Source organism: Brassica napus, chromosome C9, assembly GCF_020379485.1.
Source record: "Brassica napus cultivar Da-Ae chromosome C9, Da-Ae, whole genome shotgun sequence".
Classification (NCBI taxonomy): domain Eukaryota; kingdom Viridiplantae; phylum Streptophyta; class Magnoliopsida; order Brassicales; family Brassicaceae; genus Brassica; species Brassica napus.
The window spans coordinates 6,641,276-6,665,228 of record NC_063452.1 but is presented as its reverse complement, the minus strand read 5'-3'; the positions used below and the strand labels follow the sequence as shown (position 1 = coordinate 6,665,228).

Below are 23,953 nucleotides of genomic sequence, written 5' to 3'. Positions count from 1 at the left end.
ATTTAAGATTTGCAATATTCTGTGAACAAAAAAATTTGATTGCAATCATTGAAATGAATATTTTGTGAATAAACCCCTACAATTAATCAACCACCTATAAATAGAACCTCATTTAAATGAACATGAGAGTAAAGTCGTCAATTAACCTTACAATTAATCGGCCACTTATTATGTTACATTTTTAGTCTTGGCTTAAGATAATTGGAAGATTAGAGTTTGACTCACTTGAGTTATAAATTTTAAATATATTGGCCCATTTATATGATCTATATAATGTTTTAAATAGGTAAGATGTTTTGTATATTTATGTAAAGCCCAATTCAATAAAATAATATGTTTGATTTAAATTAGGCATGCGGGTTCAGGTAGTTCGAAATTAGGATAGTTCGATTCGACCAAAATATCGCAAAATTAATCTGAATTTTTTTTGGTTCGGCTTGATATTCAGGTAGTTTGGTTTTTAAAATTTTTACTGAAACTAACCGAAGTTTTTAGTTTCGATTATATTTCAGTTAAAAATTTGGTTAAATTCAGGTAATTTTACTGAAACTAACCAATTACTGAACCGAGAACCAAATGTTTTTTTATAAACCTCTTGAATCGAACCGAGCTTCTCACCAAAATTACAGTTTGGTTCGGTTCAGAAGGTTTGGTTCGGTTTAATATCCCATGCCTAATTTAAATGGTAATTAGACGTATGTTTTAATAATATAAATAACTAATAATTTGAAATTAATGTATTTGAATATTGTAAAATTGTCATAAAATGCCAATTTACTAAATTCATTATTTTTTATTACTTATAATTTTGATAAGATATTTAAATAATATATGAGTTATATACAAAACGATTTTTCAAATTAATTGATCTTTCAAAATCATCTAATAATCAAACGCAAATCCAAATAAGTACTACTAAATATATAATAAGAATCTACAAATACAAGTGATAGTTTGAAATGATTAATTAAATGACAAACATCTAAACTATAACATTATTGTGTTTACAAAGTCATATAAATATTTGAAGAGATGGTTGATGTACATATATTTGCCACTAATGATATAAAAATAAGAATTCTATATATATAAATGTGAAAACAAATACGAGTAAAATCTAGTTATAACTTAAAATCACAGTCCATATAAATTAACTTGCATTTAAAAATATTAATCAAAAGTTTTTTTTTAAGTAGTGACAGTTTTACTTCAAAAAATATTTTAGACACATATAACATAAAACTCAATAAATCAAGCCGTATAAATGCAACTCTCTAAACCCTTTGTGGAGACTCTTGTGGAGTATCTATCTTCCTTTTCTTGTAGAGTGGAACTCGTCCACCAAGCTCTTTAAGCTGATCCACAAGACCGTATAGAAACTCAAACGTCAATATGTTCTGAGCATTAAACTCCTCCCTAACCTGTGGATGCACCCTAAACCAGTCTCCCAGCATCTTATGCACGTGAGACCGAATCATCCTCCATGGAACCGGATGCTTCTCACATAACTTCAAATACTCAACAACCAAATCTCCCTGATCTAATCGTCCATCCACGTATCCCTCTTCTTTAGCCCATGCAGCTGTTCTAAACCCAGCAAAGGCCGCAGGGTTCTCAAGAAGCGTCTCAGCAGAAAGAACGCCTTCAACACCCGTCTCTCTGATGCACTCATCAACATCTTCAACGCATCTCACGTTCCCATTGGCTAAAACAGGGATCCTCAGAGCTTCTTTCACCTCCTTGATGGCTCCCCAATCAGCTCTAAACTTCTTCCCGTCTTTCTCATCTCTCGTCCGTCCGTGAACCGCTAGTAATGAGCAACCGGCTTCTTCTAGCATCTTGGCGTAGTTGAGTGTATCTTGAAGGTTAGAGAAAATGCGGATCTTGCAGGAGACAGGTACAGTGAGGTTCTGAGCTAACTTCTCAACGAGTGACTTCACCAAAGGAAGGTTATCCATAAGGAATGCACCATAGTTTCCTCGCTTCGCAATACGTTGAGGACACCTAAAATCAAAAAAGGTCTTACTCAGTAGCCCAAAGTTCAAACTACTCAAATGAACATTCACTTCATTATCAAAGTACTAACAAAACTTAATAAAAATCCCATCTTTATTGAACATTGTGGCACCCAAATCACTGAACTAAACTACTAACGCTCACTTAACTCTTTTATCTTTTCCAGAATCTCCAAACCCAAATCATTGAACATAAACTTAATTATCAGAACTAAGACACTAATGCAATAAAAATTGAATCTTTATTGAAGAATAGAGAAATGTAGTTACCCTAAGTTGATATCAACATAATCGCAGTAAGGTTGGACTCTCTTTGCAGCTTCCAAGAGCGTATCAGGATCATTAGCACAGAACTGCACAAACAACGGCCTGTCCTCCTACACACAACAACGAATTAAAAAACTGATAAATTTTAAAAGAAAATTGAATCTTGAGAGAGAGTGATTATTATACCTTACAAGTGGTGAACTCTTGGTTACGATACTTCTCAGTCTCGGTGAAGACCCTGGAATGAAGCATCGGCGTGTAAGCAGCTTGAGCTCCGTATTTCTGGCAGAGCAATCGGAACGGAAGCTCCGAGTTATCCACCATTGGAGCAACGATGTACTTGGGTCTACCTAGTTTCTTCCAGTGTGCCCAAGCTTGCTCCACCCTCGTATCGATGCTCAATACCCTACCTGGAAAGCTCAAGCTTTCTGGCTGCTGCTGCTGCTGCTCCGAGGAGAGGAGATCGTCGAGCACCTGCGACGGATCAGGGTTTGGATCCGGGTTCTGGGTCATTGTTCGATTTTAGGGTCCGAAAAGAATTGAGAGATTAGGAGTCCAAGCGAATCACTTTAAATTTTTAATTAGGTTGCTGTCAAACTTTAGAATTGTAACTTGTGTATATTTATTAACGAATAATTGTTCCATTTATATAGAGATTACAAGAGACATAAATGAAAATACAATAATAGCAAATATTACGAATCATAAACATAAACGAATTACAAAATATGCAAGTTGTAGCCGACTCTCTCTGCTCTCCAAATCTCGCGACCATCTCTCTAGAGTTGTGCCGTTTCTCTCTAAGTGTATGGGGCCGGCGTTATGGATTTAACTTAAGGTATGGGCTTATATTAAAAAGACAGCAAACTAATTTGTTGTATTGTGCGAGTTTTTAACTTTTTTTTTGCATAAAATGATGTGCTTAGCTTGATTTGGGGGGGGGGTGGTGGGTGGGTCCAAAAGGAACATCAAAGCCAGTCCAGTTTTATGAAGTCTCAGGTCCATTATGAGCTAAAAACAAGAGGTTTCTTTGCTTGCAAAGAAATTGGACGAAAATTGGAACAAGAAGCTGTAACCACCATTGTCTCAACTACCACCTTTTTTTTTTTTTTGTCATCTGGTAGATTGATATTAATTTTAAACGATAACTTACACAGAGCCAAGGGTTTAAACTACCAAACTCCAGAAATTTACAAAGACAAAAGGAGAAAAATGATAAACAAGGAAGGCTGGAGCACCACATTAAACTTCAAGCGCGGTGAAGAATATCGATATTGGAAGCAAGACTAATCAAGAAAGCAATGCAGGCCTAAATTATTGGGGTTGAACGCCAATCTTCTAACACAGTTCCACCATAGAACCACAAACCAAAACAAGACTTACCAACACTTCATCAACAGAAGCCAAAGAAAGGACACATCTTCAACCCGAGCAGCCAACGAAGAGAAACGTTTGGCAATCGACTACTCAAAGACCAACCGCAATTGAGCATAAAGCTCCTCGGACCCTTACCATGTAATCCGGAAAACCCGTAGGTTGCATACCAAAGGACCGCACAACTTCACTATACCAAAGCTACACCGCTGAAATCATTAACTAACCACACAGGAAGGCGACGAGACCATACCAGAGACGACACAAGAGTAGAAACTGAAATCCTCAAGAGGGGAGCCAAGCCAAGATCCACAGTCCAGCGAACCTAACCGAAGACCTCAAACAAGCTCCTTCTAACAATGTCGCACAGCCAAACCAGCTCCATGACGCCAAAAGAAATCAAATTCTCCTTCATAATACACACGACTTGTGACAAATCTTCAATTCCTCCAAGAGACGAGGATGAGGTGCTGCGACCGGAAGGGAGAGCCAAGAGACTTTTGATGCCTTTCTTGAGAGACAGTCAGGCCAAACCCAAGAAAATGAAGATCTCACATCTGAACCGGCTAAATACGACCACCGCGTACCAGAAAATAAATAAGGTTTAAAGCCTTCAGTCTCAGCCAAGCATAGAACGACCAGAAGAAACAGAGCAACAACACTGAAAGATCTCAAACGAGCATTAACCGAACAGACCAGCCACAAACACACTCATCAATTCTAAAAGAAATTGAACAGCTAAATACTAAACCACAAACTACGAGGAGCCAGAGACAAAGATCAACCAACCAACTTGACGCGACACCCGAACCAGACTCAAAACCCCTCGAATCAACAGACAGCTTCTCTAATCCCCACTGGCGGGAAAAAACACGCCCTGACAGAGAAGCCGACCTCACCGAGAACGAACCATCACCCAACCACTGCTCAAACCCCAAAACGCCATCGCCGACGGGTAACACTTCATCACTAACCACCACAAACAAGGCTCAATAGACTACACAGGAACTAGTACTAGATACAAGAGTTCGGGGAGGTCTTCTCACAGCACGGCGAGGAGCGCCTGCCAGAGAAGACCTCAGATCTGAAAGAACGACTGAGGCGGCGCTTGAGTCGTAGAGAGAGTTTTGACCACCTACTTCATTTAAGGATTTTTCTCTATGTTTTTATCTATTTCCAAAGCTGTCACGCAAGCCTTGTTGTTTCCAAGACAGACATGCAAATCTTTTTCTTTTTGCTAAAAAGTAAATATCATTAATGAAAATGAAGGTTTGGTTACAAACTTAATTGTGACCACAATCTGCTTAGAAGCTGATTTGATCCTAGAGACCGCAAAAAAATAAAATAAAAAACCCTTAAGATACATGAGATTGATTTCAAACTTCTCACAAGAGAGAACTTGAAAGCAATAGGGAGTAAGATCAAGTATAACAACAATTTAATCACCCTAAACAAAGCACTTCTCGCTGCATCTGAACAACTCAGAGGAAATAAGGGAATAGCCGGGGGAAGTTCAGTCGAGAACTCACCGAAGTGGCTCCAAGCAGGCATCGACGGAGGCGCCTGGCTACGCCCCAGAGCTCCGCTGGAGGAGGACCTCGACCAACAAACCTAGCTATCTCAACTGGGAGACAAAAGTTCAGGCCTGAATCGCCGCTGTTAACATAGAAGCACACGTTACGGTCAAGCGTAGGCTGGTACAACAAGCTCTTTTCACCGCCCACGCGACACAGAGAATGCATCAGAGACCACGAGGAACACTAAGTCAGACTGTCGGAGCTTTGAAGATAAGGGTATGAAGCATAGAAGGAGGTTTAATTCTCTTTGAAAACAGGCAACCCAGAAGGCGATATAGAACTCCACCTACAAGCAAATGAATCACCACATCGGGTTGTCCTCAAACCCTAGCAGACGACGTCGGAAGCAAGAAGGGGAAGCCAATCACACCACCAAAGGAAGCCATGGCTGTTGCTACTTGAAATAAATGAGAGGTCCCCAACGAGTTCCTCGGACTCGTCATTTCGTCTCAGACCATTAGAACAAGACGGAGAAGCTCTAAAACTAGCAGCCGACGGAGGAGACATGGGAAAGCAGAGGAGGCGGAGGTCGGAGGAGAAGAGGCAACGACCCGCTTCATTCCGACAAACCACTGTGGCGGATCTGACCCAGATCCAGCGCGAGACAAACCCTAGATCTACCAAGCCGACGGCGTCTCCTGCAAGCATACATAAAATCACGACCTCGCCCTCTCTCCGGAGACACTGGAAACACACCCAGACGTCGATTTGGTCACCGGATCCGGCCGTAATCCGGTGAGAACTAGAGAAGAAAGAGCAAAGAGGAGGTGAGGAAACCAACAGCTTTACAGGGAGAAGATTGGATCGAGAAGAGCGGTTTTAGGGGTGGTTGCCGGCGGTTAGAGACTCACCGCCAGCCATCGGAGGAGGATAGAAGAGCTCGCCAAGAGTAGATGAGTCAGGAAGAGAGAACAGACAGACATGCAAGTCTTGTGTTATTTCTATTTAAACCTTTTATTGTTTTCATTTTAAATCAATCAACCTTTTTATTTTAAAACAATTCTTTCTAATTTGGGTGTTTCATTTGTTCTTATGAACAACTTGATTGAGATGGTGTGTAAATCCTAATCAATCGACAGCCTTTCATGTTGTCTTGGTGTTATCCAGGGACAAGAGAGTGAGTGAATCAAGAGTCATCCGCAGCTCTTGTGTGACTCATTCGATCCATCATTCTATCCATTATTTCTATTATCATCATCTATCCATCACTGAACCAACCAAAATCAGAATGGCCATTCCTTGGAGTTCATTACCACGCAGCCTTTTCTTTTCACCTGCTGGATAAAGGAGTAAGTTCAGTAGGTTTGAAATTGATTCCTCTGAGTCCAAGTAAGTTATCCGGATAGAAGGTACGAAGCTCACTTGGATGTCGATCTTAAAAGGCTGAGACTAATAAGGTTGATACCTTTTATCTGATAGCTTACTTGGAAACAGAGAATCTATATGAAACTTACATAATTTGCTCTTACATCAAAGTACTGTTGTGTACTTCCTGTGCAAAAAAAGAAACTCTGCAACGAGTGACATAAAAGCAGAGCTGAAGAGAAAAATAATATATTCATCAAAAGTTAGTTTTTGCTTTTTATTGTGGCCATGGATTTAAGTTTCGACATAGAAATCTCTGGATGGTAAATCAACATGGGTTAAACCGAGCATCAACTTGTTGAATGAGAATGGAGATCAACATGGGTTAAACAGAGCATCAACATGTTGAATGAGAATGGAGAGGTTGATAGTCCATTGTCTCTGGTCAAAGTTCCTTTCAGAGCTGATAGCAAATTCCCACCTGGGTAAGTTTGTTGTTCTACGCTCGCAAGCAACTCGTTGAAGAAAGATACAAAACGATCACTAAAAACTCCTTAAGAAATATTAATTATAACCAGTGTACAAACGTATGGTCTCTCCATTCTTGTGAGGGAAGAACTGAAAGTAACTACCATTTTATCTCTTAAATAGTAGATCATTTTAATCTGTTCGTTGCAATCTTATAAATACAAAGGTCACATAATCTGCCCACAAATCAATAGTTAATAAAAGAAAGAAACACATAAATGTTCTTACATGGAATGACTTTTCTAATCGACAAGTCTTCTTCTTACACACAGTTTGAAACACATCATGAAGGGAGGATTACAAAAGAAGAAAGAAAGCTTTTTGACAGTTACCATTACCAGATATCAAGTATAACTAGTACCATTATCATTATGAGACCATCTCCTGAATGTGCAAGTTATCAAGTTCCTTCCACCAAGAAACCCAAACTTTGATCTAATCATCGCTAATCTACTTCCTCCACCATTACCTGATCCAACCTCCGCCGCACCACCAGCTTGACCCACTCTTGGCTCCCCCATAACCGTCTCAACCTCACCATCAGGCGCAACCGTTGCTTCACTCCCATCACCATCCATACACACCACAAGGGTCCTCCTTCGTTCACGCAGCCATTCTCCAATCTCTCCAGTCACCACTTTACATTTCTTCACCTTCAACTTCACCAGGTTAGGACAACCAACAGCTAGCGCCTCGATCCCTAGATCCGATACAGGACATCCTTTGATACAGAACTTCCTCAACGCCCCGCATTTCTTAGCGATGCAGGCAATCTCTGTATCCCCTATCGTTCCACTTCCGCAAAGCGCTAATCTTTCCAGCTTCTGACAGTTTGAAGCAATAGCGGCTAAACTCATATGCGTCGCGTTAACACCAATCAGCACAAGCTCCTGTAAGTTCAAGCAGTGTTTCGCAACCGCCATCAGACCTTCATCACCGATCCTATTAGTCCTCCACCCATCAATGTGAAGCTTCCTCAGCAGCTTACATCTCTCCGCAACATCAATCAAACCATAGTTAGAGCACTCCGGCGTCTTCACTATATGCAAAGTCTCCACCTTTGAGCATTTAGAAACCGCAGAAAGCCCAAAGTCGCTAACTTGCAGCCTCTCTAGATGAATCTCACTCAACGAGCTGTCTCCTTCTCCTATCGTTTTAAGAACTTTATCCCAATCACCAAGACAACGAATAATCTTCAAAGTTTTCAATGTTCTAGTATTAGCAACCAACGGTTCGAACACCTGTCCATTAACAAGCTCCTTCAAGCAGACGGATCTAAGCGAAGACGACGAACAAACCAACTCAGGAGCCTCGTGAATCCCTCTGAGTCTCTTCACCGACAACTCCTCAAGAAGCTTGCAATTTTCAAGCATCGCGTTAACTCCTTTCGCTCCAAAGTTACAAGATCCAACGGAAAGCTTCTTCAGATTCCCACAGTTCTTCGCGAACTCCACCATCCCCAGATCCGTGATCTCGCGGCAGCCGCGGAGCTTCACGCGAGTCAGATTCGAGCAACGGACCGAGATCATCACCAGAGCCTCGTCGCTCAAGCTTAAAGACTTCCGATCGCATCGGAGAGCGAGCTTCGTAACCGAATCGAACCGGTCGAACATAGACGGGAGGAACGAGAAGATCTCGTCTCTAGCGTCGAGAGATAACCGGTGGCGATTCTGACCGTCGACGAATAGCCACCGTTTGCAGACGAGAGAGCATCGCTTGCGATCTCCAGCTCCGAGGTACTGGAACACGTGAGCTAGACATTCACCCGGTAGATCTTCAGTATAATCACGATCGCTTGCCGCGGGGCTGTTTCCCGAATCCATCGATTCTTCTCTACTGGCAACAATCACCGGAGAGGTTAGCCTAAGATCTATCTCTCTGCCGGTCGATTCCGCCGTAGACGACGTCGCTTGTCCCATTTTTTTATTTTTAATTTTTTTTGGGTTGGGTCTTCGGTTTTTGAGGGATTATATAAAGTAACGGTCCATCGCGTCAAATAAGGGACCACGTGTCATCATCGCAATCGTCATGCTCCAGCCCAAATCTCACTCTAGTTGATCTCAACCGTTCGATTTAAAGAAATGTGAGCTAATCCTGGTCGTTGATTACTTCGACTTTTTTTTTTGAACTTTTTGTTATTGCTTTTTCTGACTTCTATTCACGCTCTTCTTTGCAATAATAATGACTTCTCGCGTTCAACGGTCAAACTTCATGTTTTCTAGGCAGTAGACTTTTGTAGGCTTTGAATATTAGTTATTTATAATTGTCTTTCTATTTTGAAAAAATAATGAAATGTTGAACAAAATCATGATTCTCTTTCGTAGCTTTTAAGTGCGTTGAAAGAATGTCAAATACGTTGAGCCAGTTTTATACGCCGCAGATGAAAGAACCTGAGCATAATGCATATGCCTTATTTCTCAGACTTTTCTATTGATGCATAATGTGCCATGTGTAGTGCATGCTGTACATCAAAGTAGTCTTTTCGCATTAATGGTTTTTTTCAATCTAAATTGGCAGAAATTTAAACTATTAATTTTGTATAAAGTGGAAACAAATGCTAGAGGTCTGATAAGAGCTCAATTGCAGATTTATTAACGCTAAACCGTGGTTAACGAAAGGCTCTGGTTCTTTACTTTTGTCTTTGTAATTTTTTCCAAAGATTAATTAGCTTAACGAAAAGACTCTGGTTTCTTTACTTTTGTCTTTGTAATTTTTACCAAAGATTGATTATTTAGTCTTCGGAAACCTTAACAATCAATAAAATATGTCAAAACATATTATTATTATACCACAACGATTACAAAACATCATATGAATGATGCTTTCTTTTAAGCACATAGTAATAATAGGTTTATTGTAATAATAGGTTTATTGTAATAATAGGCTTATATGAAGTAAAATAGAATTTTCGAACATAGAGTTCATACGAAACAGAGTAGTAGGAAGGAGATTCAGCAGGTCAAAAGAGGAGATGAACCACTGCATTTGACATCAGAAGCATCAGAGAGGCGTTGCCTTGGAGAGAGCGATGTAATCGCTGCAGCATCCACGTCTTGATTCACTATGAGCTTCCTCTTCTGCGACTCTATTGCACTGTTCCTTCTCTCTTCTGATCCTTCAGCAATAGGGCTTAAGGTCTGTGTCTCTGCTGCTGCTGCTGCTCCAAGGTCTTCTCCATCTGCTGCGTAGAGGATTCTTTTTATGGAACCAACAAGCTGCATTAACAAAAGAGTGATGATTATTGAACATTCTGAAACTTCTTTAGAACGAGGGATTGAGAAGGTTTTTGCATACAGGTAAGTGTTCTGTGTCTGGATTCTGACAGAGAATCTCTACATCTCGTAGTTTAGAGAAGTAGAAGTCTCTCTCTTTTTCCAAACTGTCTATGTAGAGTTTCAGTTCTGTAATCTGTGTGATAAGGAAAGCGAGTTAGTGAGCTTCTTAAAGACTTCGGTGTAATTCAAGAAATGAGTGTGTCGAGAGAGACAACTACCTTTTCATCATAAGCAGCCGCCGCAGCAGCAGGCGCTGGTTTAGTTTGTTTAGACGAGGGAGCTCTTGACGAGTGGTGATTCCCAGCGTTCGAGGATAGTGGTTCGTGTTTACGGGTACCATTCGAAGAGGAAGGTCTAGGTGCAGCTGAAGAAGAAGAAGAACTCTTGCCGGATTGTTGTGTAGCTGCAGCTCTCCTAGTTGCTTCTTTTCCTCCTTTGCAGGCTTCCCTTCTCTCCAGTGCGTGGTAGCTAGCGATAAAAATCAAATACAAGAAGACAGCAGCGTCAGAAATGGGTATATGAACTTGGTGGATTTATCTATTTAGGAGAGCCAGCACAAACAATAAGCGAACTCATCTAACCATGATTCAGATAGTTGATTTTTGATTTTGTCAAAGAAATGGATTCAGTGAGACACAATAATCAGAATCATGAAGCCAAAGTTTTAACAGATTACGGAAACTTTCATGGTATCAAGGTTAAGAAGGCTCACTGATAGTCGTGAGAACTTACTTGTGAAGCTGGCCACCATTAATAGAATCGCAGTACTTCTTCATCCACTGCATGAACTCCAAGTTATCAAGTGGTCTACCTTTAACGAGTTTGCTCACTTCAATGTGCTGCACACATCCAACATTCAACAGACAATTCAGTTTGATTGCAAGCTCTATTATAACCCTTGATTAAAGGAGATTAAAGAGGACCTTAGTGAGCTTGAGCTTGTTGAACACATCCTGAAGCACCTTGTAGTTCTGAATCATCTCGTACTCACTCTTGGCGTCGAAATTAACCTTGTGCATCGGAACAGTACCAGGGTGAACCGAATCCATGAGCTGACAGTGAACCGCGCCTGAACAAGCCTGTTAATCAATAGATCCGTATTCAGATCCACAACAGCAAAGCAACACAGAGAAGGATTCGAAATCCAAATTCAATTCCAGAACAATAACCCTAACAATAACAAACTCGACGAAGTCCACGGTGCTTGCTACGTAAGATCCGAATCTAAAACTAGGTTTATAGAAGAGAAGAGAAAATTAACTCAACCTCTTCGACTTTGGAGAGATTTAGATGAAGAGTGGAGTTGATCCACGCGAGAATCTCCGTTCTCCCTACGAAATATGCAGAGTCCATTATCCCTATGTTCGCAGCCATCTCCGATTTACTCAGATCCAACTCGTTCCTCTCTCTCTCTCTCTAACGGCTCGTTTAGAGAAGAAAACAAAAGATACAATGAGAAGTAAAGAGAGCGGAGATTTAAATTCAAATTGCAAAACCCGAATCGTCGTTACCTCTCTAGAATATTTCGGATCCGGGTTCTTTTAATGAGTCTTATAACGAAGCTACATAGAAAGGCCCAATAGCCCAATAGGGACCCTTTATTAGATGAAAATAACAATTATCTCGAAAGACATTACAATTTTTCTATCATTGGTTCATGCATACATTATGGGCTAGTTTCGCTTGTGATTAAAAAGCAACTTGGTCTAAGATTGGAGAAGACATGCATTTGGCGACTAAACGCACCGCTTTAAGCATTGTAAGACTCCTTCCTTCTGACATGTCAACTGCCACGTCTGCATCCCTCTCCCAATCAAAACACTGGATCAATGACCCTAATAAAGTCAATCCCAATACAAGATGAGCTAGGCCCATACCAGGACGCACGCTCTTCTACCTCTTGAGTTTCTCAGGAAAAATAAATAAATTAATATTATAATTATTTTTGTTTTTTACAATTCTTTGAAATAATGTCTGATTAACTCCTTTGGAAGTTGGTAAAGGTTCTAAAAAGTTGGAAAGAATACGATTGATGGATGGTTTTTGGGGGCGAGATTCTTAGCGGAATATAAGAAATTATCTATTAATTTTTAACTAAAAAAGTTAAGAATCGGCTCTTAAATATATTCCGCTAAAAGACGGCTCTTTATGAGCCAATTATTAGCTTTTTTAGTTAAACATTAAGAGACGGTATATTAAAAGTTAAGTAGTATCTCACTCACTGATTGGTGTCCGTGATAATAAATATACACTAGATTTTGGTCCGCCCAGGATATGTTTTTTGTTTTACATTTTTAAAAAAATTTAATTTTTATATTTGTATTTTTAGTCATATTTATATTTTTCTTTTTATAATATTTCTCTTAAATGATTAAAAAAATGTTTTAATAATTGTATTAAAATAGTTGGATCACACATATATCAATAGGTCAATATTGCTATTTTAATATAATAAACTAGTTTCTGACCCGTCCTTGAAAGGGCGGGTATATTTTTTGTTTTACTTTACTTTTAAAATTTTAATTTTCATATTTATATTTTTTTGTAATGATATTTGTATTTTTTTGTACTCATATTTGTGTTAATTATTTTTAATTATTACTAATAAATACATAAATATACTTAAATTCCAAATTTGTTGCGATATTTTGTATTTGATAATCATTTTGTATGTTTCATAAAATAACACGTAGATAATCTTAATAGTAAAAAAATCAAATTGTTGTCATATATAATAACTTTAGTTAACCTTCGCCTTTTCATTAACATTAAACTGTCGCCATATTTAAACAACTTCTTAATGTATATATTTTATCTTTATTTCAAATCATAACTGTTGCCATATATAATAACTTCTACTAGAGAAGTGGATTCCACCTTTTGTGGAAATAAGGTCGATGATAGTATTAAAAAGCAGTAAGAAATGTAATGAAAAATATATTGATTGAAGTATTTAGTATGATAATGATTTATATGCAGTTATAAAATAATTAGTTGGACGCTAATTTAATAGTATTGATTAATAATGACATGTTAAGTGGGCTTGGCCCAAAAAGTTAAAGTTACAGGATAATGTGAGGCCCATTAGGGCCATATACCTTAAGGTTTAGATATTGTCGGAGACGAAAAATATTATCATCATATGAGGAAGAGCTTAAAATCTCGAGAAAATTTTCAAGCTCCCTCTTCTTCTGGGTTGCTCCCAACTCTTTCTTCGATTTGTTCAAAAAAAAAATCCTCTGTGAATTGAATTGAAGGGAGAAGAATTAGGGTTTCGGAGATGTCTTCACTCACCTCCGTCGAGATGAATTTTCTGGTTTTCCGTTATCTTCAGGAATCAGGTAACGAATCCTTTATCTCTCCTTTGTTCTTATTTATTTGATTGAAATTTGTATCTGTTCAGCTAGCTACAGTCTAGGTTCCGGAATTGATCTGGAATTACGAATGTCGATGTCTTAGGGTTTTCACGGATTCGTGTTAGGGTTTGACGAATTGTACGGAAAGTTGATGTTTTTAAGATCGTTGGTTCATGATATTTTTAGATCTTATAGTTCGTACAGCTACTCGCGAGCTTGAGTTTTGTGTTCATGAAGACTTTTTTCACTAGAAGCTATGTTTGATGGTAGATTGATTAGTTGTTTTTTAAAGATGGTTTGTTTAATCCTAATCTTGCTTCTTTGCAGGGTTTACACATGCTGCATTCACTCTAGGATACGAGGCAGGGATTAATAAATCAAACATTGATGGGAACATGGTTCCACCTGGTGCTCTTGTCAAGTTTGTTCAAAAAGGACTCCAGTACATGGAGATGGAAGCTAATCTGACCAATGTATTGTTTCTTAATGCTTTTTTGTTTGTTTGATGTTTTCATGTCTGAGCAATGTGTAACCTCAGCGGTCTTTGTTGTTTTTTTTCTGGCAGGGCGAAATGGAAACTGAGGAGGATTTCTCATTCTTTCAACCCTTGGATCTGATTTCAAAGGACGTGAAGGAGTTGCAGGATATGCTGAGGGAGAGAAAGAGGAAAGAGAGGGATAAGGAGAAGGAGAAGGAAAAGGACAAATCCAAAGAAAACGATAGAGAGGTTGAAGGAGAGCGCAGCCGAATCAAGGAGAAGGATAGGCATGAGAAACTCAAGGAGCGAGAGAAGGAGAGGGAAAGGGAGAAGATGGAACGCGAGAAGGAGAGGGAAAGAGAGAAGATGGAACGAGAAAAGGAACGCGAGAGGGAGAAGATGGAACGAGAAACGTTCGAGAGGGAGAGGGAAAGAATGAAGCTAGAGAGGGAGCGAGAAACGGAAAGGGAGAGGGAGAGAGAGAAGATGGAGAGGGAAAAGGCTCAAGAAAAGCAGGTTGGAGATGGTGACAGGGACATGGTTATTGACCAAAGTGACAAAGCTAATGCTGGGGATGAAGACCATGCCCGTTCTTCGGGTCAGTCTTCATATGTTTAATTGTTGAAACTTTGCTAATATTTTATCTATTTTCTAAATAATGCTTTCTTATGTGAACAGCTGCAGAACCTATGGATATCGCCATGACTCCTGCTTCTATGCCATCTCACATTCCTAGTTCTGATGTGAGGATTTTGGAAGGGCATACATCTGAGGTACCTTTTCGTTGATTTTATCTCTATAATGGACAAGCTGTATAGTTGATTTCCAATCTTCACTGGAATCTATTACATTAATCCTTGTTTTTCTTATATTGAGATTAAAATTCTGTCTGTATTGCTGGTTTAGGTTTGTGCGTGTGCATGGAGTCCGTCGGCTTCATTGCTTGCGTCAGGGTAAGTAGTTCTGTTTAATGCACATGCTAATAATTAATTGGTTATTCCATTTGAATGTGCCTTTGCAAAAATTTCAGGTCTGGTGATACGACAGCACGTATCTGGAATATTCCGGAAGGACCATTAAAATCTAGTCGGAGCATCAGCGCTTTGATCCTGAAACATGCAAAAGGAAAGTCAAACGAGAAGAGCAAGGATGTGACCACTCTTGACTGGAATGTGAGCGCTGCTGTTTCGTTTTCACTGCTTATGAAATATCTACCTGTTCTTGGATACTGCTACTTTTTGCCTGTTCTTTATTCTTCTGGATTAGTGCCTTAGTTTCTGCTAAAAAATGTTATCTAAATTTTCAGGGGGAAGGGACTTTACTTGCCACTGGTTCATGTGATGGACAAGCAAGAATTTGGACTACAAACGGTATGTCACTCCTTGTATTACTCGAATCTCTCTTTTCTGGGAATTAAACTTTAGTTTTAATATGAATTGATGAAGATGCTGAGTCATTTATGTCGAAATTAATATCTATATGTTTCCTCTCAGCGTGAGCTGCAAATTTCTGAGGTTAGTTGTCCGGGCTTTGGTAGTTACACGATTTTCGCGATTGAAACATGAAAGCTATCAGCTAGTAAAAAAAAACATTATCATTCTGCATGGTGGCTAAAAAACGTACTCACCGTTTTAGTATGTTTATGAGATTTAGCTTTTAAATTCACAAATCACTCTTTTTTTTTACATTTTTTCCAGGTGACCTGATAAGTACTCTGAGCAAACACAAGGGGCCTATTTTTTCCCTAAAGTGGAACAAGAATGGTGATTATCTTCTAACCGGAAGCGTGGATAGAACTGCTGTTGTTTGGGATGTAAAAGCTGAGGAATGGAAGCAGCAGTTTGAATTTCACACCGGTAACAATTCTTTTTAGTGAACCATCAATTTGAATCAAGCTCTCTCATGTATATAACAATTTTATGAAATTGTGGATATAGGCCCAACACTTGACGTTGATTGGCGCAACAATGTGTCTTTTGCAACGAGTTCCACCGACACATTTATCTACTTGTGTAAGATTGGAGAAACTCGGCCTGTAAAAGTCTTTGCTGGTCATCAGGTTTTGTCCCTCGTCCAAGCATCTCTCATATGTTATCATTATGTTTAGTTTCTTCAGTCTTAAGCCCTATACCAATCTGACATTTGTCTCATCACCAACTATACTGTTGCTTCTATAAATGCAGGGTGAGGTTAATTGCGTGAAATGGGATCCTACCGGTACCTTACTGGCCTCATGCTCAGATGATAGTACTGCTAAGGTTTTCTAAATTAACCTCTTAAGTGAATTTACGTTGACTTATTTAAGGCATTTGTGCTCAGTTTTTTCTCTCTTTTTCTTCAGATATGGAATATAAAACAACACAACTTTGTTCATGACCTCCGAGACCATACTAAGGTAAACATAACTCCCATTAAATCTTTGGAATAATGGTTTGGTTTGGTTTTTAATTGAGTTTAAGGATGGATATTTTATTCTATTTTATTTTCAGGAAATTTATACAATCAGATGGAGCCCTACAGGACCAGGAACGAACAATCCCAACAAACAGCTAACTCTTGCGAGGTGATATAAAGTTCTTTAAAATATAGACTACCAGTTGCATTGTATGTAACATTATATGATTCATTAATCTCACTTTGTTGTTTCTTTGAGTGGAGCAGTGCATCATTCGACTCGACAGTAAAGCTATGGGATGCAGAACTCGGCAAGATGATATGTAGTCTCAACGGCCACAGGTAAAACTTTAACCCTCCTTGATATGTTATGATGATGATTTGTGGTTTAACTTTAACCCCATTGGTACTAACAAAATCCGAATTGATGAATTGAAGGGATGCGGTTTACTCATTGGCGTTTAGTCCAAACGGGGAATACATAGCGAGTGGGTCAGTGGACAAATCGATACATATCTGGTCACTAAAAGAAGGCAAGGTCGTGAAGACATACACAGGAGAAGGAGGAATTTTCGAAGTGTGTTGGAATAAGGAGGGTAACAAACTCGCAGCTTGCTTTGCTGATAACTCAGTCTGTGTTCTTGATTTCAGAATGTAGTTTTAAAAGTGTAGTAGTAGTAGTCCCTCCTAACACTCTCAGTCCAAACCTTTACTTTGTTTCTGCACATATTTATTAAAACATATTTATTATTTTAATTATTGGCTTTATTACAATAGAGCTATTTGAGAACAGAAACTATTGATCTAGCTATCTGGAACAAACAATAGAGAGTTGGTTTCATCAGTAGTAGTATTGGTAACAATGTTATGTTGTATTTGTAATATACTAGTGTTTATAGTATACTTCTGGAAGAATATAGTTGGGAGTTTCTTTCTTTTTTTCAGAATCTGAAATGGTCCTTTGTAAAAAATTCAGATGTTTCTTGGAATTTTTGTTGTTATTCGACTCGTTTTCTAATGAATTAATAAATATGGAATATTATTCGAGCGTTTTTTCGTCATATTCTCAGACCCAAATGAAATGATGTATCAATTTTTTCAGCTGAAATATGTTTTTCTACGAGGTGAAGAGGGGGAAGAATTGGTCAATTTGTAATGGAAGCAGCCTAATGGAAACGCGCTCGCATTTAATTGATATAATGACTATTGTTAGTCGTTTAGTGAAAAAAGTCGTGCACAATTTCTTTGATTCAGACGATTAGTTAATTAGAATTTAGAAAGCTAGTAGTAGTACTCAATAGGGTCTTGATTATGCAATGTTCGCGCTAAACGACTAGAGCACGTAACGATTCGTTAATAGCTAATAAAAAAAAAATCAAAGATAAAGAAGACCGAAAGAGGAGCAGCTTTAACCAACCCAAAAAAAGAAAACAAATAATTTGAAAACGAAAATAGCAAATCGTACTCGTAAATGATCGACATAAACCACCTAACAAGGTTTGACGCAAGACTCGTTAATTGGTTTGAAGTAATGACTACGAAGACCACTAACAATATAATTAAACATTTTCAAGAGGAAAATAAATCTTATTGACGAAGAAAGAAGGAACTGGTCTTACCGCGCTTCCACGGTTCTCATTTACGTCCTCTCCCATAGAGAAAGCTGAAACTGCCATTTCTGGTAGGTATCTTCATCAACTGTCTATTCATCTTCTTCGTTTTCAAAATCTTTAATTGTTAAGTTTCGTTCTCGTTCGAGATGATCTCTGTCTTCTTCTTCTTCTTTTTCTCGGGTTAGAATTTGTTTCTCTGTAGTTTCGTAGATTGTCTAGAGCTCGTTCGTTTGATTTCATGGGTAATTGTTTAAATTTGAACCAAGTAAACTGAAACTCAAAACTGATGTTCGATTCCGAGTTTCAATATGTTTTTTTATTATTATTATAATTGACTCCAGCGTTGACTAAGCATCTTAGTTCTTAATCTCTTTGGTCCTCACGTTAGCTTATGATTTAGTTCTTACTATTTCTAGAACATGGAGTTTTTTATTTACTTGGTCTGTTCTTGTTTCAGGGGCTTTGATTACTACTAATTGATTGCTTATATTCTGCTTCAAATATTTTGGAGTTTTATTTCATTACATGATGGTAAGTTTCTGAATGCCTAAGCTTATTAACTAATTATAAACTCTCCTGTTCATGTGATTTTTTTGTTTGTTAACTAAAGGAGGTAAACATGGAGGTGTCTTGGTTAAGAGTTCTCTTAGATAACATCTCATCATATCTAAGCATATCATCCATGGACACCTTATATTCCAACCCGGCTCATAAATACTACACCAGAGGAGAAGACATAGCCAAGCTTCTTCAGCCTGTTCTTGAGAACCTTGTTGGCTCTGATGCCTCTCCTAGCGAGCTGCTTAACAACGGGTTTGAAGAGTTATCCCAGTACGTTGATGAACTAAGAGAGCAGTTTCAAAGCTGGGAACCTCTTCTTAGCAGAATCTTTTATGTAAGTAAAGAATCAGCCACCACTTCTCTGATCTAACACTCCTTTTTCTCTTATTAGCTAGCTACCTATCGTGTGTATTACCAGGTTCTTCAAATTGAATCATTAGCAACAAAGTTGCGAGAATCCAGTTTGGAAGTCTTCCAGCTGCTCAAACACTGCGAACAACACTTACCTGCCGATCTTGTTTCACCATCGTTTGAGGTATAGTCTCAATGTTAGTTTCTATAAGGAACTAGTTATTGCTGGGGAGGGGATTTTGGTTTAATTTCTGGTTCGGTTCGGCGTTCAGTTTGGTTTGCTTGGTTCTAAGGAAACTTTAACCGAAACCAACCAAAATTAGTTTAGTTTGGTTTGTCGTCGGTTAGTTTAATTTTTTTTTCTAGTTCGTTTAAGAAAATATAATTTATAAAACATAAAACAAATCATGATGTACTCACTAAATCATTAGCTTTTTAATATTTTAATGTTTTTCAGTTTTGATGATTGTGTAGGAAAGTCATGTTTTTATTTTATTGTTAGTTGTATTCATTTGAAATAAAATGTATAAACTTATGTTTAGTTATTTAGGTTAAGTAGTTAGCTATTTTAAATCTTGTTATTATTAATATATTTAGTTAATCTAATTAACTACACTTTGGTTTTTCAGTTCAGTTTAAAACCGAACCAAACCGAATAATTTGGGTTGATAGAAACTATAACCGAATAGTTAGGATCTATACATTGGTTAGGTTTGGCTCGGTTTGGGTTTGGTTGGTTCGATTCTTTTTTTTTTCTCACCCCTGGTTATTGCTAAGGCTCTTCTATGTTATGACATTGGTTCTCATGCAGGACTGCATAGAACTGGTGAAGTTAGTAGGAAGAGATGAAGTTTCATATACTATTGATCTAGCTCTGATAGATCAAAAGGAAGGTAATGGACCTACTTCAGAGGTTCTAGTCAAAATTGCTGAGAGTGTTGGTCTAAGATCCAACCAAGAGATTCTGATTGAAGGTGTAGTGCTTGCAAGTTTAAAGGAGAATGCAGAGCTTACAGAGAATAACACTGAAGCTGAGTTTATAGAAGGATTGATCTCTCTTATAACACACATGCATGATCACCTTACCAACATAAAGCAGTCTCAGTTAGGTTGTTCTGTCCCTGTACCTCCAGACTTCCGCTGCCCTCTATCCCTTGAGCTTATGACTGATCCAGTCATTGTAACATCTGGTCAAACATACGAACGGGCTTTCATCGAAAAATGGTTTGATATGGGACTCATGGTTTGTCCAAAGACAAGACAGCCTTTGACTCAGACAAGTTTGACACCTAACTTCATCGTCAAGGCTTTCATTTCCAACTGGTGTGAATCAAACAATGTCAATTTGCCTGATCCTTTGGAGTTGGTTCAGTCAAGTCAGCCTTTTCCTCTTCTTCTTGAACCAGCTTCAGATGATGATGATGAGTGTGGCTCTCAGCCTCTTTCTTTGGTGGATGAGTCAGAGAGAGGCTCATCATCCCCTATGAAGATTGGTGGAAATGGCCGTACCGAATCTTTAGATGCTACCAAATGCGAGAAGCTGCGCCAGGTCCTAAGCAGGTCTGTTTCCGCACCAGGGATCGTCTTTGAACTGGATTCCAAAACCGAAAGAAACACTACTCCTCCAGCTCCTGCTCCTCGTGCTCCTCCTGATACATCAGTCTCAAATGCAAGGGTTGAAACCGTGCGGCGACTTCCATCTGCCAGGCATTTTCATCACCCAGGGATCATCCCAGCGACCATAAGAGAAACCGGAAGCAGTTCAAGCATCGAATCCGAGGTGAAGAAACTGATCGAAGATCTCAAGAGCTCTTCTCTGGAAGCACAAAGAGAGGCAACAGCAAGGATCAGGATACTGTCGAGAAACAGCACAGACAACCGCATAGTCATCGCCAGGTGCGGCGCAATCGACTCATTAGTCAACCTTCTTTACTCCACGGACGAGAGGATCCAAGCCGACGCGGTGACTTGCCTGCTAAACTTATCAATCAACGACAACAACAAATCAGTCATAGCAGACAGCGGAGCTATAGAGCCGCTGATCCACGTCCTCAGAACAGGTAACCTAGAAGCCAAAGAGAACTCAGCGGCAACGCTCTTCAGCTTATCTGTGATAGAAGAGAACAAGACTAAGATAGGTGAAGCGGGAGCGATAGAGCCGCTCGTGGAGCTTTTGGGAAACGGGAGCCTGAGAGGGAAGAAAGACGCGGCTACTGCTTTGTTTAACCTCTCGATACACCACGAGAACAAGGCGAAAGTGATCGAAGCGGGCGCGGTTAGGTACTTGGTCGAGCTGATGGATCCAGCGGCTGGGATGGTGGAGAAAGCCGTGGTCGTGCTGGCGAACCTCGCGACGGTTAAAGAAGGGAAGGTTGCGATTGGTGAGGAAGGAGGTATACCGGTTTTGGTTGAAGTGGTGGAGTTGGGTTCGGCGAGAGGGAAGGAGAATGCAACTGCAGCGCTTTTGCAGCTTTCTATGCATAGTCAGAGGTTTTGTAACAGTATTATTAGAGAAGGAGCTATTCCTCCTCTTGTGGCTCTTACTAAATCAGGAACAGCTCGAGCCAAAGAGAAGGTTTCTTTTTTTTTTTTTTTTACTTTTTTTACTCTTTCTTGTTTGGTACGTCTCATCAAAGTAAGTAATAAGTGTTTATATGCTTTTGTTGTTTCAGGCACATAACCTTCTGAAGTACTTCAAATCCCAAAAGCAAGGCCAGAGGAGAGGCTGATGATCTTGGTTTTATTTCTAACCTATACATTGTACGATACATAGACGTATATATGTTATTGTATTTAATAGTGTTTCTTATGGAAAACGTATGTGTATAACGTGAATATCTACGCTTAAAGAATTGTATACAATTTTCTTATTAATATTTCACTGAAGCAAATATTTTTAATTGAACATGTATTGGACATTGAAATTCATGGGGCGGTTCATTTGATAGTTTCAACTTTGCAGCGAGTTTTGGGTAAAATTTTAAGCATCCTATGTAGTATGCACAACTCACAAGTGAGTATGATATTATATAGTGAAAAAACATTATATTATATTAGTTTACAAAAAAAAAAAAAAAAACATTATATTATACTATTTTACGGTGGGAAAATTTAACGTCTTAGATATAAACAAGATTGGTTTAATCATGCTAAGCAGTAAGCACCCTTCTTATAAGAATCTATATCATGATATCTGACGTTCACATCTTTCTCGTTTCCTAATGATGTCTCGCTTTCATGCCATTATATACATGTATGATGTATGCCTCTCTCGTGTCTTATTGAGGTGTTTAGAGAGAGATGTGATCTAAAATATAGATAAAGTATGACATTGCGGAAAACATGTTTACTGTTAGTTATATATAATGATTTTTTTTAAAGAAAAACATAAATTATTTGGAAAACTAAAGTATAATTTGCAATCAACACTAACATACAAAAATTAATCACCTAAAAATTGATTAAACAGAGAAAAAACATTAAAATATTTAAGAAGAAAAGACAAGAAGTGAAACAGAGAAACATGAAGTTTCTTTGATTGAGGGATCATCAAGCCAAGCTTCGTCTTCCATGATCAACGACAAACCCTACCTGTGATAACTCTTTTAACCACTCAAACGTTCTCTTCCGCGCAACCGCCGCTTTCTCCTCTTTCTTCGCCATCTTCTTCCTCTGTTTCTCCTCCGTCTCGCCGGAGACACTGACTTTCACAGGTACGATCGTCTCCGTCGCCGCCGAGCACCTACAATCTCCGAACAGAAAGCTTCTTCTCCGGTTACTCGATCTCGATTCTGTTTTCTTCGAATTCGAGCTCGTGCTTGTGCTACTGCAGCTACTGTTTCGACTCACTGATACTTTCGCCGTTCGAAGTTCGATCTCCGGCGTACGGACGAGTCCTAGCCGGAGAAAATCCCAAATCGAAGATGATTTATGGTTTCTGATTGAATTCACTCTCGCCGTCATGCTCGATGATCGTCTGATCTGTGGCTGTGGACTCGGTTGACTGTAATCAACGAAATTGTTTCTGATTTTCCGGTTAGAACCGGTTCCGGTTCTTCGGAAATCGACCGATTCGGATCTGCAAATTAACCGGTTCGAACCGGGAAGGCCCGCGTCTAAACTGACGGAGTGACGAAACGGGAGGATTAGACCTTCGGAGAATAATTCGTCCGCGGTACTCATCTCCGGAGCTGGCTCACACGAATCCGACCCGAGACGAAAAGATGACCCGGTTTCGAATTCGAACTCCTCCTCTGCCTTTGTTTGTTTCGGAAGCTCAACTTTCTCGTTAGATGAATTCACCGGCAAATCACTTAGAGACAACGCTTCTCCATCTTCGTCTTCTTGATCTTGATTGTGATGAGAGATCAAAAGGACTCTCTCCTCTTTCGTACATGTCCTCATTTTCGAAGCTTCTGAGTTTTCCGACAAGAGACAGAGAGAGAGGCAAGGTTTTGAATTATAAACATAACGAAAAGAGTGGGCGACAAATTTGAATATTTAAAGAAAGACGAGAGAAGTTTCAGTTGAAGAAGTCAAAATGATTTAGACCTTTATTCTTATTATATTTTTGCCACTTAACCTATAATCTCTGATACATAATTACATTTATGAATTGACAGTCACGTTGCTAAAATAGATGTAAATTGTTATTAATGGCATTTTTCTGACCAAATAATATTTGAGATAAATAAAATTATTTATAAAATCAATGCAGTTTGCAATTAATTTTCAGTTGAAAATAAGTATAATTTACATTGAAATTGTAAAATAACATTTTTTGTGTAACAAAAAAATGTTAGAATGATACTGAAACATAAAAAATATTATACACATAACATTTGCAACCAGACAAGCCA

The 23,953-nt window shown here is 38.8% G+C and overlaps 6 protein-coding genes across 7 annotated transcripts; 2 read left to right on the top strand and 4 right to left on the bottom strand.

Moving 5' to 3' along the window:
* Positions 1-1,144: 1,144 nt before the first annotated feature.
* On the bottom strand, positions 1,145-2,884 carry LOC106360725 (tRNA-dihydrouridine(16/17) synthase [NAD(P)(+)]-like). The gene is made up of 3 exons (XM_013800378.3): positions 2,469-2,884; positions 2,286-2,392; positions 1,145-2,004 (listed from the first exon to the last, which is right to left on the bottom strand). The coding sequence occupies exons 1-3, from the start codon at positions 2,793-2,795 to the stop codon at positions 1,275-1,277; spliced, it is 1,164 nt and encodes a 387-aa protein (XP_013655832.1). The 5' UTR covers positions 2,796-2,884; the 3' UTR covers positions 1,145-1,274.
* A 4,359-nt stretch (positions 2,885-7,243) lies between these two features.
* On the bottom strand, positions 7,244-9,108 carry LOC106360724 (F-box protein SKIP2). The gene has a single exon (XM_013800377.3). It carries the CDS (start codon positions 8,983-8,985, stop codon positions 7,411-7,413), a length of 1,575 nt encoding a protein of 524 aa, XP_013655831.1. The 5' UTR covers positions 8,986-9,108; the 3' UTR covers positions 7,244-7,410.
* Positions 9,109-9,829: 721 nt separating this feature from the next.
* LOC106359618 (microtubule-associated protein RP/EB family member 1C) lies at positions 9,830-11,842 on the bottom strand. The gene is made up of 6 exons (XM_013799284.3): positions 11,608-11,842; positions 11,265-11,420; positions 11,074-11,180; positions 10,560-10,809; positions 10,361-10,474; positions 9,830-10,281 (listed from the first exon to the last, which is right to left on the bottom strand). The coding sequence occupies exons 1-6, from the start codon at positions 11,713-11,715 to the stop codon at positions 10,018-10,020; spliced, it is 999 nt and encodes a 332-aa protein (XP_013654738.1). The 5' UTR covers positions 11,716-11,842; the 3' UTR covers positions 9,830-10,017.
* Positions 11,843-13,456: 1,614 nt separating this feature from the next.
* LOC106360723 (WD40 repeat-containing protein HOS15) lies at positions 13,457-17,325 on the top strand. Its single transcript, XM_013800376.3, has 14 exons — positions 13,457-13,682; positions 14,025-14,170; positions 14,263-14,773; positions 14,854-14,948; positions 15,082-15,128; positions 15,206-15,347; positions 15,482-15,545; positions 15,873-16,031; positions 16,113-16,234; positions 16,359-16,433; positions 16,517-16,570; positions 16,665-16,738; positions 16,837-16,911; positions 17,008-17,325. The coding sequence occupies exons 1-14, from the start codon at positions 13,622-13,624 to the stop codon at positions 17,225-17,227; spliced, it is 1,845 nt and encodes a 614-aa protein (XP_013655830.1). The 5' UTR covers positions 13,457-13,621; the 3' UTR covers positions 17,228-17,325.
* Positions 17,326-18,049: 724 nt separating this feature from the next.
* LOC106360722 (U-box domain-containing protein 2) lies at positions 18,050-21,994 on the top strand. 2 transcript variants are annotated; one of them, XM_013800374.3, is made up of 6 exons: positions 18,050-18,254; positions 18,640-18,713; positions 18,793-19,077; positions 19,162-19,278; positions 19,906-21,669; positions 21,767-21,994. In XM_013800374.3, the coding sequence occupies exons 2-6, from the start codon at positions 18,708-18,710 to the stop codon at positions 21,821-21,823; spliced, it is 2,229 nt and encodes a 742-aa protein (XP_013655828.1). In that variant the 5' UTR covers positions 18,050-18,254; positions 18,640-18,707; the 3' UTR covers positions 21,824-21,994. The 2 variants fall into 2 exon arrangements, with proteins under 2 accessions (XP_013655828.1, XP_013655827.1); XM_013800373.3 differs by having other exon boundaries at positions 18,080-18,250.
* A 495-nt stretch (positions 21,995-22,489) lies between these two features.
* Positions 22,490-23,929, bottom strand: BNAC09G07330D. The gene has a single exon (XM_013799283.3). It carries the CDS (start codon positions 23,496-23,498, stop codon positions 22,644-22,646), a length of 855 nt encoding a protein of 284 aa, XP_013654737.1. The 5' UTR covers positions 23,499-23,929; the 3' UTR covers positions 22,490-22,643.
* Positions 23,930-23,953: the final 24 nt, after the last annotated feature.